This window comes from Schistocerca cancellata, chromosome 1, assembly GCF_023864275.1.
Source record: "Schistocerca cancellata isolate TAMUIC-IGC-003103 chromosome 1, iqSchCanc2.1, whole genome shotgun sequence".
NCBI classification, from domain to species: Eukaryota; Metazoa; Arthropoda; class Insecta; order Orthoptera; family Acrididae; genus Schistocerca; species Schistocerca cancellata.
Genome location: NC_064626.1, coordinates 880,166,777 through 880,184,903, shown reverse-complemented (window position 1 = coordinate 880,184,903; position 18,127 = coordinate 880,166,777). Strand labels below are relative to the sequence as shown.

The following is an 18,127-nucleotide window of genomic DNA, read 5'->3' as shown; positions in this document are numbered from 1 at the left end:
TGAAGCACAAAGACGGTGAATCATTTCTGAAGTTAGGGGAAATGAATTTTGTAAACAGGGTTGGAACTCTGTCTGGAGTGTATAAAATAAATAAGTAGAAATCTCACTGATCTCTAGTGAATACAGTGTCTGGCAAACAGTGCTTCCTCAACTGGGTGAATCCATTCCTCATCTTTTGTTTCACTATGTTTTTCCAGACTGTAAGAGTAATGTAACTGTTTTCTACTATCCTCAGTTTAGCTCCAATTAAAATTTCTATTTCAGTAATTACTAACAATGTTCAAGAAGATGAAAGTAAAGAATATTTCAATGGAGTTAAAGAGGAAAAATATTTTATTTTACTTTTGGAGGTGTAGTAATAAAGACAAAATTTTGTTCAAAATAATGAATCTCTTTTTGATATAAATAACATAAAATTTGAGGTAAGCAAAAATATGGAAGACTGTGTAATTAATTTGAAAATGTTAATGGAAAATCACACAGAAAGCACTAGAAATTTGTGTAGCAAAAGCAGAGGGAAAGATTTCAAAACTGAACTCAGTGACATTTATGTAAGAAGTTACATGTGAATTAATTACAGTTGCCTGCACTAATGTGTGTTTTGAGTAAAATGTGTCACAGTGTAGCTCCTCAGGTTGGAGAAAAGAAAAGTATGTTAAATAGTGTGAAATAATGCTTTGATTAACTTGTGTATTATCTGTTGTTCAAATAAGAGTTAGGCTTATCAGTAGCAGCTATACTTTTTATTTTATTTTTTATTTTTACTCAGTATTTGCGAGTTAAGACAAAGCAGGGAATGTGAAGTTTAACTCTCGAGTGGGCATGCCTGTGCTTAAAGTATACCAATCACAAGTAAGATTGTTTTGTACTGTTCCATTGTTGTTTTACAACTGCAAGCCCATAGCTATTCTTTCATTTTTGCCTCACCTAACAAGTGAGCAGTAGTGATATTAAATAAACAGCAAGCTAGGTGAGAAAAAAAAATTAACATCCATCCAACAAAATGACCCAGATTCGGAGCTATCAGCACAATTCCACAATGAGGCACTTATGAGATAATTATTAATCAAATAAGCAATTGGCAGGTAACTGATGCAACAGTGCTACTTAATGCTCCAAGTCGGTTATTGCTGGGGGTAACATTTGTGTGTAGCAACAGAATGATACAGTGAAAGGATTATTTTACTATTGTTCAATTAAACAGTAGTTTACGTCATATAATGTTAATTTATTTTATTGTTGTTTAATTAAACTAAGATTAAACTGCAATTTTGTTAATATATATTTACCTTGGTAACATAAAGACATCTATTCTTTACATGTGTCCAAAGTGCACTGCACGCCTGCTCATGTTATGAAAAAAAAGCCTGTTTGCTCAAGTGTTAATAATGGTCTAATGTAGAAGTAAATAATGGAATAATGAGGTATGTGAAGTATAGAAGGTGATAAGGTATGTAAAGTAATAATGAGATTAGTAATGAAGAATGTAAGAAGTATTATCTACCACTGTGGATCCCATCTTTGTGGTAGTAATTTTTGGTAAAAGGACTTCATCCATTAACAGATTGTAAGTAACATCATGAAGAAATAGGTAAATCAATAACTTAGACAACACATAGTGGTAAATGTTAAGCTACTATTGTGTAAGAGAGCTAAAATTTGCTGTGAAAGAACATTTACATGACTGAAGGCAACTTTTTAAGGATTTGTATAAACATTATGGCACTCTGGTTACAGTTATCCAAAATTTTCAGAAATATAATGGTAATATTAAACATTTAAAAAACATATTTGAAAATACAGAATGAAATAGTTATTCAACAGTTCTTAAGGTTCATACAGTTGCAAATTTGTTTTCAGGATGTTTATTTGCTTACCTCCCATATAATGTGAATTTGTCATTAATGTTTTTTGTACTAATGATTTCACGTGATTGTGAAAATGTGCCTGTGGATTATTAGTCTGGTTGAATAGAGAAATGAACCTGACAGAAATTAACAGCAAAATTCAATAAACTTAAAAGTAATTTGATTTTGGAAACTAATTTCCCTTGGTCCTGAGTCAGTTTAGATCTCCAGGCTAGCTTCCATCCACTTAATTTAAGTTTCAAAGCACTAATTTGTATAAATGGTGCAGGTATTCTTTAATTGTTGTAAGAACATGTTTAATTTTACAGACTGAATTTTCTCATTTTGAGAAGACCGTAGGAGTGATCTCTTTTACTTACCAAAAACATTCAACAGCCTACATCACATAAATATTGCTTTATTTAAAGCAACTGGTTTTGACAGGCTTTGCTGCCATCTTCAAGTTTGTCAGTTGTACCTTACACACCATTTTAAGTGGATTTTTTGATGTTTAGAATATGTCCACTTTTATTATAATTCAATACTATGTCACATATGGTAGCATAGACCTCAAGTGCCTTTATATTTAAGATGTAGTTTTCTTGGTCAGCTCTTGCTGTCTTTACCAATAAAGATAGCACTATTGTCAGATATTGGACATGTATTGGAAAGGATGGTGGTTCAAGTACCTGCCCTGCCATCCAAATTTAGATTTCTTTTGACTTCCTTGAATCACTTAAGGTAAATGACAGTTTGGTTCCTTTGAAAGAGCACAGCCAATTCCATTTTTCCTGATCTGACTTTGTGGTTTGTTCCCGTCATTGATAGGATGTCAAATTCTGATCATCCTTTTTTTTTTCTCTCTTTGGCAGGAATACACTATTTTGTATCTTATGATTGTCTAAGAGTTCCCATGGACAGCTAGGCAAAATAATCATTGATAAAGGTAAAGGCTAATACAACTATGGTGCAGCAGGTGTAACTGAATTACCTGTTAATAAGTGCTATGTCTCAACAGTCAGTTATCCCATTAGTGTGCAAAAACGTTGAGGTTGACATGTTATAAATTTTTTTAGAGGTTTGTATTATCTTCAAGATCCAAATGGTTCTATCAATATACCTGCTCTTCAACACATATGATGCTCCACTGTCCATCCAAACATGGTGGGAAGTCCTAAGTTTACAGTGCTAAATGATTGCCAGCATTGATGATTACTGAACTCTGAGTGTGCCAGATATACCTAAGGAATTTTTTCTGTAAGATCAGTGACAGTTACTTCCCAAAAGCTCATGTACTAAGAACTAATGTTCTCTGTTTAATGATCTTCATGATAAAGATGTATTAAGCTAAAGGAGAAGAGGATGGAGAGTGAAATACGTATGTGGTTTACTGGACAAGAGTTACAGCTCTCAATGCTAGAACCTGTGCTACAGAATGAGTCTAAAGCTTTGCGTGATGAGTGTACATACCGAAAGGAACTCTTCATAACTGATACAACCATCCATGTCTTTGTCTGCTGTATCATGATGAAGTTTACGTACATCGTAGGGACTTTCGTCACCAAGGCATCCCAGAATGGCACAGCTGACACAGAAATGGCTAAAATGGACACAGATATTCTAAGAACAAAAGCTGTATTGATCATATTTACTATTCTGTTCATTACAAGTCATCAAAGTTGAGCATTCCAAGATTACTGCTGTCAAAGAGAAGGAACATGTTGTGTAGGTTGGTGATTGTCATTTCATTCCAGCCAGGAAACCGTGAAACCAGTCTTTTTGCTCCAGATTGCTGGCGCTCATCCAACTTATGCTTGGCCTCTTTACGGTGAGCCTGAAGTTTTGCATAGAAATCCTCAACTAGCTTGTCATATTCTGTTGGTGGACCTCGTAGGGGAGCTTCATCATGTCGCAAACGTTGTCCTGTAAAACACAATATTTTATCTGTAGGCTTGTAAGTATAAATGGTTAGAAATAACTCAAAAAAGTAGAGATTAAATATTTTGCACAAGTTATATGCAGGTGAGTTCAAAGTTAGGACTGCAAGATAACATTTATCTTATAATATGAAAAAGTTTTGGGACTTGATCACCCAATATAAATGAAGTGCTTCCCAACAGTAATAGAGATTAAAAGAAGTAGAAGGAGCCCCTTCATCTGTGCATATTTACAAAATAATATAAACCTCATGAAATTTCAAGCTGGATGTGTATCCACTGAGCCTCTAGTTTATAAGAAGAATTGATCATGCAATGTATAGATACACAAACAGTAGAACACTTAATCATGGGAGGGAACCTCCTGGCTTGCAGTCTGTGCAAATTAACTTCAAAATAAATAGTCACTAATCCACAATAAATATGCACAAAATGAAGTATAGGGCTCCAGATTGCAAGATGCTGAATGAAATGCAGAAGGGGTAATTAATGAAGCCTGCAGTGACTTGCACAGCAAAATATTATTGAAAGATCTCACAACACCAAAAGAAATTCTGGTCATACGTAAAGGTTGTTGGTGGCAGCAAAATCTGTTTCCAGACACTCATGGAAGACACAGGAACTCAAACTAAAGGTAACAAAGGGAAACCAGAAGTTCTTAACCCTTTTGTTTTAAATGTTCCCTTACAAAGAAGGACATTGGAATGTTGTCCCAGCTTAATTCTTGCACCACTGCAGTGGTGAGTTATACAGATATTAGTGTTAGTAGCACTGAGAAACATTTACACTCACTAAAACTGATCAAGGCTCCAGAGCATCAGATTCTATACAGAAAAAAAACCCTGTGGTGAGCAGTTGGAAGAAATCATATGTCGCAGTCATCTACAACGAGAGTAGCAGAAAACTATGACCCAAATAACTGACATCCCCCTGTTGCAGAATCCTAGAACATACCCTGAGCCCAAATGTAGTGAATTACTTCAAACAAAATGACTTCCTACATACCACCCAATATGGTTTATGAAAACACCACTCATGTAAAACCCAACTCAGAAGTCTCTCACATGACATCTTGAAAGTTATGAATCAAGGCAGTCAGATAGATGCTACATTTCTTGACTTACAAAAAGTATTTGATTCATCACAATGAGAACACTTATTAATGAAAATATGATCATTTGGTCTATAAAATGAAATTTGTGAGCTGATTGAGGATTTATTAGTAGGGAGGATGCCATTCGTGATCTCAAATGGAGAGAAATCGACCAATGAATAAGTAGTTTCAAGTGTGCCCCAGCGAAGTGTGTTGGGACCCCTGCTGTTCATGTTGTATATTAATTAGGTGTCACACAATTTTAACAGTAACCTCAGACTTTTTGCAGATGATGTAGTTACCCACTATCGAGTACTGTCTAAAAATTCATTAAAATTCAGTCAGATTATAAGATTTGAAAGTGAACACAGATTGGTAACTTCTTTCTTATGTTTAAAATTTTAAACCTGCACACATCACTAAATGCAAAAACATAGTATCCTATGATTATAGTATCAATTAATCACCATTGGAAATGGTAAATTCACACTGTGATTATTGAATAACCAGGTAAGCTCAGTTGTAGGTGAAGCAGGTGGCAAACTTTGCTTTGTTGGTAGGATGATGGGAAAATAAACTCAATCAACAAATGAGACTACATACAGAACAATGTGAAATTTGATTTATTAGCCCCATTATGTACCTTGTACAGATTATGTGATCTGCTGTACTGGAGACGCATCAAGTTTGAAAAGAATGTAATTATTTACAAAAGATCTTTTTACATTGCTTTTTGAAACATGCATTATAAATTAAAAGTTATGCAAGTGCATCTAATAGAAATACATGTAACACTACAATATTTATTATATACTAGCAGTTTACAGATTAATAGTCTACATACTTCTGTTATTGAAAGTTTCAAATTGTTTTCCATGAATGCTTCGATGGTACAGTGACATTTTTCTGATACACTGTTATGGAGTAATCTTTTTAAAGAGCCAAGGTCCATGTTCAAAATGTTCCTGCCTTGCAGTTTGTTATATTTTTGGCCCCATGTACCGTGGTGTCTGAGTGTAAAGCTGTAAGTGACGTTATGGGATCTGAAGTTCTCCTTGTGATAAGTACTGCAGCCATTATTAAAGTGGGGTTTGTTTTTCAAGCTCATCTTACTTACTGCATATAAAAATCAAAATTTTCAAAAATGTACAATGAAAGAATTGTAGGAAAAATAGAAATGAAGTCCCATGCTTCTTGGCAGAGTGTGGGGAATGATATGGAAGACCCGCACCGCCATACTATGCAAGGTCCTAATGGAGATGGTTTGTCATTGTCTTCCTCTGACTGTAATCTGGATGCATGATGATGAAGTCGACACAACAACAACACCCAGTCATCTTGGGGCAGGTGAAAATCCCTGACTCCGCCAGGAATCGAACCTCGGACCCCGTGCTCGGGAAGTGAGAGTGCTACAGCTAGCAGCAGTTAGTATTTTTAATTGCTTGAATAATGGGAAACATGAAATAATGGGAGACATGACTCATTTTTATGGGCAGCACATACATTTATAATGATTTAGAATTAATAGCCTTGTGCTCTTTGTAGAATTTCTGCAGAAAATTATCCCATACTGAATTATGGATTTGAAATAACAACTAATTATTACGAGCTATTTTTACAGGTCACATTGCTGATGATTTAGAGAAAAATTACATTATCTGGGTCTTTGTGACATTCAGTTTTGGTTCATTTTTATGGAATAAGGATTCAAATTTTGTAGAACACATTGTACAGTATTTTTGCCTACGAACAAGACTGAATGCACAATGTCCGATAAATTGTTTACATACAACACTCATGCAATCAGTCCTAGAATTACTGTTCAAGCATTGAGAATCACACTAAATAGGATAAAAAGGGAATATTAAATGTATATCAAGAAGAGAAGCACAAATGATCAGAGATTTGTTTCAGCCACAGGTGAATGTAAGGGAGACGCTGAAGAAATATCTGAACTGCCATATGCTTGAAGACTTGATGCCAGTTTTCTCGTGACAGTCTATGTACAAAATTTCAAGAACAAACTGTAAGTGAGGATTCTAGGTTCCATAGAGACCACCACAAAGACTAACTATGGTGTGCACAGAACTGTAGAAGCAGTTATTTTCCCTGCACCCAATGTACAAAAGAAACATGGAGCAACCTTAACATATGATTCAGTGAGTGGTACCCACTGGAATATACTTCACAGTTGTCTGCAAGGTAGATGAAGATGTAAACATGTTCGATATGAGCCCTGGTGCAGATAAAGGGTTAAGTTTTGTGGGAATTTCTTAATTTCTCCTCCCCCTCCCTCTCCTGAATATAGTTTGCTTTCACTCTCACATCTAACCAAAATTTCCCTAGTATTAGTAATACCAACAATAACATATATAAATGTTTTGATACAATAATAACAACAATAATAATAATAATAATAATAATAATTTGCCTACTTTAATGCTTAGGAAATCGCTTTAGCAAGAATTACAGTAATAATAATTTACGTGATTAAAAACTGAAATGTGCATTCAGAACTATCTGTATTTAACTTGTTAGCACTATGACTATGAACACAGCTCTGCAGATAATGGTTATTTGAGCATGGCCACTGGGATGGCAAAGTAATGGGATACTTCTTAATATTGTCTTGGACCACCTTTTGCCCAGCATAGTGCAGCAACTTGACATGGCATGGACTCAACAAGTTGCTGGAGGTCCCCTTCAGAAATATCGAGCCATGCTGCCTCTATAGCCACTCATAATTGCAAAAGTGTTGCTGGGGCAGAATTTTGTGCACAAACTGACCTGTCAGTCATGTCCCATAAACACCTGATGGGATTCATATCTGGGGATCTGGGTGGCCAAATCATTTGCTTAAGTTCTTCACCCAATCATGAACAATTACAGCCCAGTGAAATGGTCCATTGTCACTCATAAAAATTCCATCATTGTTGGGGAGCATGAAGCCCATGAATGGCTGCAAATAGTCTACAAGTAGCTTAATGTATCCATTAACAGTCAATGATCAGGTCTGTTGGACCAGAGGATCCAGTCTATTCCATGTAAACATGGCCCACACCATTATGGAGCCACCACCAGTTTGCACAGTGGCTTGTTGACAACTATGGTCCATGACTTCATGGGGCCTGCAATTCACTTAAACCGTACCATCAGCTCTTACCATCTGGAATTGGGACTCGTCTGACCAGGCCATGGTTTTTTCAGTCATCTGTTGTCCAACAGATATGTTCATGAGCCCAGGAGAGGTGCTGCATGTGATGTCATGCTGTGAGCAAAGGTACATACATTGGTCACCTATTGCCACAGCCCATTAATGCCAAATTTCACACAATATCCTAACAGACACATTCATCATACATTTCACCTTGATTTCTGTGCTTATTTCACATGTTGTTGCTTGTCTGTTAACACTAACAACTCTATGTAAACATCACTGCTCTTGGTCATTAGTGAAGGCCATCAGACACTGTGTTGTATGCGGTAAGAGGTAACGCCTGAAATTTGGTATTCACAGCACACTCTTGACACTGTGGACCTCAGAATACTGAATTCTCTAACGATTCCTGAAATGGCACATCCCTTGCATCAAGCCTCGACTAACATTCCATGTTCAAAGCCTGTTAATTCCAGTTGTGAGGTCATAATCACATTGGAAACCTTTTCACATGAATCACGTGAGTACAAATGATAGTTATACCAATGGTTTGCCCTTTTTACCTTGTGTGTGTGATACTACTGCCATCTTTATATGTGTATATTGCTATCCCCTGACTTTTGTCACCTTAGGGTAAATGACAGGATGGCTGCTTTTCTCCATTTGTTTCCATCTACTGTCAGGAAATTTAATATTTCTGCTATTTTTTGCCCTTAGTGGAGGGCCTCTCCATTTCCATCTCATCTCCCTCAATATATTGTGGATTGTCATTAGACTCAAGAACAAGGCCTGATTTGTTGTTGGCTGCAGGTATGATCAGCCTGTGAACAGGTCCTTTATTTTGATTAAATGTGTTTGAATTTGTACTTCTTAATTTGTCCAGTAAATCATGATTTAGTACATAGTTTGTACAAACAATATAGGGCAAGTCAGGTTTGACATAGCACATACAAGTTTATACATACTGTGATTCTGAAAAATCATTCAACGCATATTGAATATTGGTATGATAATTATCAAAACAATAAGATGATTGAAATCATAGTATGACTAAGAATATGTGACCAATTACATTATATTTTCTTGGCACACCAAAAACTCAGAAAAAGAATAGAAGCAGTGGTCAAGCACGTATTCTTTCAGTTTCACTTTAAACTTACGTAAATTGTATGTATGTTTCAGATAGGATGGCATGTGGTTATAAAACATAACAACAATATAAGACAATCATTCCTCACAAATATTTATACTTACTGTATTGACATGCAGGTACTCCTGAGTGCAGAAATCACAATTATGCTTGAATACATCTTCTTGTTTTAAGATGCTTCCTTTAAGAATATTAGTACTCCATAGATATATGAACAAGGAAGGAGCAGTATATTGGCCTAATTTTTTCTGCTGCTTATTGAGTACTTCCAAAAGATAATTCCATACAGTGAATGAGTACTGCCATGGTGCATTCTGACCACTGATGCATGGCTTGTATTTTGTGAGGGGATTCTTACATTATATATAAGCCTATTTAACTTTTTGTTTACATTATTCAGGTGTGTCTTCCACTTCAGGTTGTGCTGAATATACATACTTAAATATTACGTCGTACTCTCAGATGAGACAGTTTCTCCATCATGTTAAAAATTAGTGTTGTATGTTAAGTCCCTGTGATGTATGGAAATGGACCATCATTGCTTTTTCAGAATTTATTATCAACTTCTTTTTCTGAGCCAATGTGTTAAATTTTGTATTACATCTGCAGCTGCTTTTGTAGGCTGTTTTTATTGCATAATTTAATTAGGGTATTTGCGTCATCTGCAGAAAGTACTGTTGTTCCTTTAGTTGATTTTTTTGATAGGTCAATAACATGGAGAATGAAAAGAGTGGACCCAAGAATTGATCCTTGAGGGACTTCATATGGATTGTTTTTTCAAGAGTTATTATACAAATTAGAAATGTTCTTTGTTTTCATATTTTTATATTTTATTTGAGTGGTCTGCTGATGATCATGGAGGTAAGAGTGGACTGACTTGTTTGGTAAGGCTCTTATTCCACAATTACTTTGCTTTTGAAATGGAATGTCATGACCAGTTACACCAAAAACTTTACTCAGGTTGAGGTATATGGGAGAAACATGTTGTGTATTACCTACTGCACTTAGAATTACATCTATGAAGGTAAAAATAGCTGACTGTGTTGATCTGCCAGTTCTAAATCCATGTTGTGAATCTCTTATTATCATTTCTTTATTTAGGAAGCCTGTTATTCTCCTAAGAAACAGTTTCCCAAGAATTCTGTCAAAGCCTGACAATAATGATACAAGCCTATAGTTTGCAGTCTCACATTTGTCTACTTTCACATACAGTGGTTTTACTTCTGTCATTTTCTGTTTTTTTGGGAATATACCACTCATGAAAGATGAATTGAAAATATCTGTTAATGGTTCTATGACAAACATTACACTAGCTTTAATGACAGTATCTGGTATTTCATCAGCACTACTGAATATTTATTGGGTAATCTTTCTATAATCACAGATAAATCCTCAGATGTTGCAGAAGTCATGAACAGAGTTCCTGTATAAATTTTTGAATCTGAATGTAGTATATTGCTGTCTGGTTGTGAGTTGTGATGTTTGATAGTCAGGTGTTATGCTATATTTCAAATGTAAATTTGGGTATTTGTGGTAATGGCTTATGGGACCAAACCGCTGAGACCATCAGTCCCTAAGCTTATGCACTACTTTATTTAACTTAAACTAACTTACGTTAAAGACAACACACACACCCATGCCCAAGGGAGGACTCGAACCTCTGACAGGGGGAGCCGCACCGACCGTGACAAGCTGCCTCAGAATGTGTGGCTGAAATGTAATTGTTAAATGTACTAGCCACTACTGTGTAGTCAGTTATTTTATGGTTATTTTCATGAAGTTGCACACTGAAGCACTAAAGAAACTGGTATAGGCATGCATATTCAAATTCAGAGACATGTAAATAGGCAGAAGATGGCACTGCGGTTGGCAATGCCTATACAGGACAACTAATGTCTGGCACTGTTGTTAGATTGATTACTGCTGCTACAATGACAGGTTATCAAGATATAAGTGAGTTTGAACATGATGTTATACTCAACAAAAGAGTGATAGGTAACAGCATCTCCGAGGTAGCGATGAAGTGGGGATTTTGAGTATTTAAAGAACTGTGACTGATGCCCGAACAACAGGGACTTGAATTCATTGATAATGGCTAGCTACTAGCTGAAATTTGGATTTGCATAATCAAATCTAAAAAGGATACCTGATTGCTGCACTCTATAATTTATGTCACATACAGTCACTGAGTGTATCCACTTTCCGAATGGAAGGTAACCTGAATTATGTAAGCGATACTTAATAATAAAAATCAACATTCTGCCTTTCTCACTTGTTTGACCTTTACTGTCTTTGTCCTGTTCCTAACCCATGTCATATGAAAATACTTCTATACAATTTTCTTGCATTCACAGCAACACATTTGCCAAAACTGAAAGTAATTTTTTTTTTCGGTACAAATCAGCTCTGCATTAATACACTAGCATATCTACCAAGTATACTGCCATATGATAATTACAGCCCACATGGAAACATTCAGCACTCTGTTTTGCAAGTCAAAGGAAACTGTGAATTTGGAAGCTACATGCTATTGCAAAGAGCGGGCTGTAAAGGATATAGTGAGTTTCACATGTAAAACTGAATGTCATTACTCATGTGCTCACATGTAAATTTCAATCCTAAAAATAAAAAAAGACTGTATGGTTTTGGAAGAAGTGCCACAAAGACGAATTAGACTTTAACCACAACAAAATGAAAATCAAAGATAAAATTATTACACTTTTTTTAAACAAGGTTTGTGCTATAAAATATAGAAATAATGAATTCCAATAACACAGCAGTCAGTATGAAAAAGTAGCAAATACAACTTGTGCACTGTTCTAAAGATTTCTGAAGTCTCATGGAAAGAAAAGAAAAAGCATACAAGGTTGGAGTGGTATCAGAAGAGAGGAAGATGAATCCAGGCAAATTTACCACTGACTTGAGGATAAGTGAGCCACTGATTATCTGAAATTTCCTGAGGATGGACGCTCATACATTAGATGTATGTTTGCTAATGGATACACCTAAAGTTAAACAAGAAGGGCACTCATTTTATGAGAGGCTATTCCTGCACATCAACACTTGTCATGTACCTTACATCATTTGGCTACAGGAAATTCATATTAAGACCTAATATGGCATCACAATCTACGAGCTTAATCATGATGGAAATGTGTACACATATGACAGAATGCTTTAAACATTATAGATAGATAAATAAAGGAATACCAGTATATAAGTATTTAAAGTGGAAATTGTGGCTATATTTGAATCAGAACGGATTTCTTGCTGGCAAAAACTTCACAGCATCAGAGCACTGAAGTGTTGGCGCCAGTAGCTTGTCTGCTCAAGTTCATATTTTTTTATACTCTTAATCCTTTTCAGTTTTCTTCCTATGTTTCATCTACAATGAATTTAATTTCTTTTCTAACTGAAGCTTATCTGCTTCCAGGTACATTTTCTTATATTTTGGCAACAACTGATTGTATTTCTCAGTTTTATTCTGACAGTTACTGTACTCATTTGATTTTACACACCAGAAGGCTGGACATACCTAAAATAAACGTGCATTCTCCTGATTTTGAAGCCATTTCTACAATTTGGTTTACACAAAACAACAAATTGTCCAAAATAAATGGATAAAATGAAGAGCACAGGTTTCTTCAACGTATGGGAGAATGTCTCAAACATACTAAAAGAACTGAACTGGTAGATGCTTGAAGATAGGTACAAACTACCCCAAAAAAACCTACGAGGAGTGTTCAATAAGTAAAGTGATACATTTTTTTCCTCGGCCAATTTCAGTTAAAAAAAAAGTGGAATTTGTTTTGGATCACTATGGAATATTCCTGCTTCAGCTTCTATAGTTTGGATAGATGACGACACTATGTGTAGCCTTCAAAATGGCTTCTGTAACAGAGGTGCATTCCAAGCAGAGAGCGGTCACTGGACTTCTTTTGGAGGAAAACTAGATATTTCTTGGTGCTTGCAGAATGTCTACAGAGACCTGGTAGTGAACAAAAGCACAGTGAGTCATTGGGTGAAGCATGTGTCATCACTCCAACAAGGTCACACAAAGCTGTCTGATCTCCTGCATGCTGGTCAGATGCACACAGCTGAAACTGCTATAGTGTTGGAATGTGCGAACACTCTCACTAGAGGTGATCAATGAGTCACAATTGCACACCTTGCTGGTAGTGCTGACACACTTGTCCACCACTTGTGGTACTCAAATGTGTGTGCCCCCTGGGTTGAATGATATACAATGTGCTACTTGATATATATATTCATCCTTGGAATGACATGATATTGATATAATTGTACAAAAAATGATGATGTCCAAGACTGTAAGATTAACATTATTATCCTTTCTTTCTTTTCTCAGATGTTATGTCTGGTCAAAAATGGAAAGTAACGCGGACCTTGATCAAGTGTGACTTCCTTTTAACTGTACGGTATATGTTATATTGCATTTAGGAACTTTCGGGTAATTGAACATGTATCAATAATTACGGATTTCTGTAGTTGTATATATAAGTTTGGATGTAGCTGTATTGCATTGATGTACTGGTGGATATTGTGTGGTATGACTCCTGTAGTTGATAGTATAATTGGTATAATGTCAACTTTATCCTGATGCCACATGTCCTTGACTTCCTCAGCCAGTTGGATGTATTTTTCAATTTTTTCTCCTGTTTTCTTCTGTATATTTGTTGTGTTGGGTATGGATATTTCAATTAGTTGTGTTAATTTCTTCTTTTATTGGTGAATATGATATCAGGTTTGTTATGTGGTGTTGTTTTATCTGTTATAATCGTTCTGTTCCAGTATAATTTGTATTCATCATTCTCCAGTACATTTTGTGGTGTGTACTTGTATGTGGAAACATGTTGTTTTATTAGTTTATGTTTTATGGCAAGTTGTTGATGTATTATTTTTGCTACATTGTCATGTCTTCTGGGGTATTCTGTATTTGCTAGTATTGTACAACCGCTTGTGATGTGATCTACTGTTTCTAATTGTTGTCTGCAAAGTCTGCATTTATCTGTTGTGGTATTGGGATCTTTAATAATATGCTTGCTGTAATATCTGGTGTTTATTGTTTGATTGTGTATTGCAATCATGAATCCTTCCGTCTCACTGTATATATTGCCTTTTCTTAGCCATGTGTTGGATGCGTCTTGATCGATGTGTGGCTGTGTTAGATGATACGGGTGCTTGCCATGTAGTGTTTTCTTTTTCCAATTTACTTTCTTCATATCTGTTGATGTTATGTGATCTAAATGGTTGCAGAAGTGGTTATGAAATTGCAGTGGTGTAGCCGATGTATTTATATGAGTGATTGCTTTGTGTATTTTGCTAGTTTCTGCTCATTCTATAAAGAATTTTCTTAAATTGTCTACCTGTCCATAATGTAGGTTTTTTATGTCTATAAATCCCCTTCCTCCTTCCTTTCTGCTTAATGTGAATCTTTCTGTTGCTGAATGTATGTGATGTATTCTATATTTGTGGCATTGTGATCGTGTAAGTGTATTGAGTGCTTCTAGGTCTGTGTTACTCCATTTCACTACTCCAAATGAGTAGGTCAATATTGGTATAGCATAAGTATTTATAGCTTTTGTCTTGTTTCTTGCTGTCAATTCTGTTTTCAGTATTTTTGTTAGTCTTTGTCTATATTTTTCTTTTAGTTCTTCTTTAATATTTGTATTATCTATTCCTATTTTTTGTCTGTATCCTAGATATTTATAGGCATCTGTTTTTCCATCGCTTCTATGGAGTCGCTGTGGTTATCCAATATGTAATTTTCTTGTTTAGTGTGTTTTCCCTTGACTATGCTATTTTTCTTACATTCGTCTGTTCCAAAAGCCATATTTATATCATTGTTGAATACTTCTGTTATCTTTAGTAATTGGTTGAGTTGTTGATTGGTTGCTGCCAGTAGTTTTAGATCATCCATGTATAGCAAATGTGTGATTTTGTGTGGGTATGTTCCAGTAATATTATATCCATAATTTGTATTATTTAGCATGTTGGATAGTGGGTTCAGAGCAAGACAGAACCAGAAAGAACTTAATGAGTCTCCTTGGTATATTCCACGCTTAATCTGTATTGGCTGTGATGTGATATTATTTGAATTTGTTTGGATATTAAGTGTGGTTTTCCAATTTTTCATTACTATGTTTAGGAACTGTATCAATTTAGGATCTACTTTGTATATTTCCAATATCTGTAGCAACCATGAGTGGGGCACACTATCAAAAGCTTTTTGGTAATCAATGTATGCATAGTGCAGTGACCTTTGTTTAGTTTTAGCCTGATATGTCACCTCTGTATCTATTACCAGTTGCTCTTTACATCATCGTGCTCCTTTGCAGCAGCCTTTTTGTTCTTCATTTATAATTTTGTTCTGTGTTGTATGTGTCATTAATTTCTGTGTAATGACTGAAGTTAATATTTTGTATATTGTTGGTAGGCATGTTATGGGGTGATATTTAGCTGGGTTTGCTGTGTCTTCTTGATCTTTAGGTTTCAGATAAGTTATTCCATGTGTAAGTGTATCAGGGAATGTGTATGGGTCTGCAATGTAACTGTTAAATAATTTAGTTAGATGTGAATGTGTTGAGGTGAACTTCTTTAGCCAGAAATTTGCTATTTTATCTTTTCCAGGGGCTTTCCAATTGTGAGTAGAATTATTTGCTTGGGTGACTTCATGTTGCAAAATTATCACTTCAGGCATTTGTGGTATCATCTTTTATGTATCTGTTTCTGCTTGTATCCACCATGCATGCCTGTTATGTTGTACCGGGTTTGACCATATGTTGCTCCAGAAGTGTTCCATGTCTGTTATGTTTGGTGGATTGTCTATTTTAATGTGTGTGTTATCTATTGTCTGGTAAAATTTCTTTGGGTTTGTGTTAAATGTTTGGTTTTGTTTCCTTCTATTTTCACTTTTTTTGTATCTTCTAAGTCGTTTGGCCAATGCTTGTCATTTCTGCTTCTTTTCATCTAATAGCTCTATCGCTTCTTGTTGTGAGATTTTACCTAACCCTTTTCGTTTTTTTTCTGACATTTCATTTGCTATAAATTGTGTTAGCTGTCCAATGTCTTTTCTCAGTGTTTGTATTCTGATCTGTAGCCTGTGTTGCCATGCTGGTTTTGTGGGTTTCTTCTGTGTGTTGGTTGGTCCTGATCTCTGCCTAGTGTGTATATTTAGTGTAGTGAGTGCTCCTATATAAATCAGTAGTTGTAACTCTTCCATAGTTGTGTTTTCATTTATTTTGTTGTGTATGATTGTGTTGACTGTTGTTATTGTTGTTTCAACTTGTGGGTTATTTGGTGGTCTATGCAAGAATGGTCTAATGTCTGAATTTGTGTCTTTGTATTCTATATATGTCAGCTGAAATTTTTCTTCTATATCTAACTTGTGTGTTACTTTGAGTTCTATTTGTGCTTGTTCTGGTGGCTGTTTTAAGATTTTGTTTTCCTCTGATTGTTTAATTGATGCGTGTTGTTCTTTGTTTGTTTGCTCTGGGTTGTTTGAGTCCATTACTGTATTTTCTTCTTCTTCTGATTGCACATTATTTTGTTCCAGTATTTGTTGTACTTGTTGTTTGATGTTTTCTAATTCTGACTGGGGTATCCTGTTATTTTTGATTATTACATGGATCTGATCAGCTAGTTAGTCGTTGTTCTGTTAAAAATTTTAATTCTGGGTATCTGATAATAAATGTTGTGTATACTTGTGATCTGTATCCATTTGTGTTGGTTCCTAGGTTTGTTACTTGGTAATAACAGAACATGAGGTGTCGATTAACTTCACCTGACCGTCTCTTCCTCTGTCTTTGTTTTCCTTCTAGGGTGGTTGCAAGAAGCATATCCTGCAAAACACCTCTATTTGGATTTAAATCATTTTCCAGTTGGCTAGCAGTGTCGTTACCATTGTGGGCGGGCATAGGGTTCAAACGTCGTCCCCGACCATGACGGCGCTTGTCCGAGGCTTCTTTAGTTCTGTCCTGAACCAACTAATCACACTAAAAGGGGGGTTAGCCCTATTAGTGGTTTGTTGTTTTCGTCACCTTTTATGGCTGGCAGAACATACCGGAGGCCTATTCTTTTCCCGGGCCTCCACGGGGTTTATTATTATTATTATTATTATTATTATTATTATTATTATTACTTAACAGAAGAAGACCGTGAAGTGCATATGTGTGGCCCAGTGAAGGATGCACTCCCTGAAAAGCAGTACATGCATGATGGGGAGGTTATTGATGTTGCAAGATGTGTTGGCTCTGACATCAATCCATAGAGTGGTACAACATGAGCACGCAGGCCCTCCCAGTTAAGGTAGTGTAAGGCAGTCACATTGAATTGAGATTAAGTTGAAAAATAGGATTTTGTAGCCAAAAGAGTGGGGAGTAATAATATGTATTGAAATTCTGAACAAAACCAACCAGCTTTCAGAAAAAAAGGAATGCCTTACATATTGAATGCCTCTCGTACTTGGAAAGTATCTAGAACCAATTACAAGTGATGGATCTAGGATGGCTATACAACCCCCTATTTATTGCTCCCTTAAAAATTGTGAAGACAAGATTAGACTAATTACAGTGTGTGCAGAGGGATTTGAGCAATCATTCTTCCCACATCCCATACATGAAAGGAAAAGGAGAAAGTGCTAATGACTGGTACACATGGAAGTTTCCTCTGCCATATACTTCATAGTGGTTTGCTGAGTATGGATGTAGATATAGGCGTGGGAGGAGCTAGTGTCACCTGAATCTTTCTGGGAAGCGATGCCTAAATGATGTGCACATATCTAGCACTTTTGTCAAATGCTGTTGAGTTTCGCAATCACATCAAGTTTTATGGAAGTTTTGCTTGCAGCAATTCAGCTGTGCTCTTAGGTTCCTGCCTAAGCACACCCTCAGAAATACTCACATATTCAAGAATAAACAGCCAAAT

The 18,127-nt window shown here is 35.8% G+C and overlaps 1 protein-coding gene across 1 annotated transcript in view; it reads right to left on the bottom strand.

Annotated features, from left to right (window-relative positions):
- The window catches only part of LOC126110722 (uncharacterized), an 85,441-nt gene that overhangs the window by 31,941 nt on the left and 35,373 nt on the right, over positions 1 to 18,127 (bottom strand). The window contains exons 2-3 of the mRNA XM_049915001.1: positions 3,515 to 3,770; positions 3,318 to 3,432 (exon numbers count right to left, since the gene is read on the bottom strand). Coding sequence (XP_049770958.1) covers positions 3,318 to 3,432; positions 3,515 to 3,770 — 371 coding nt within the window. The remainder of the gene's footprint in view (positions 1 to 3,317; positions 3,433 to 3,514; positions 3,771 to 18,127) is intronic.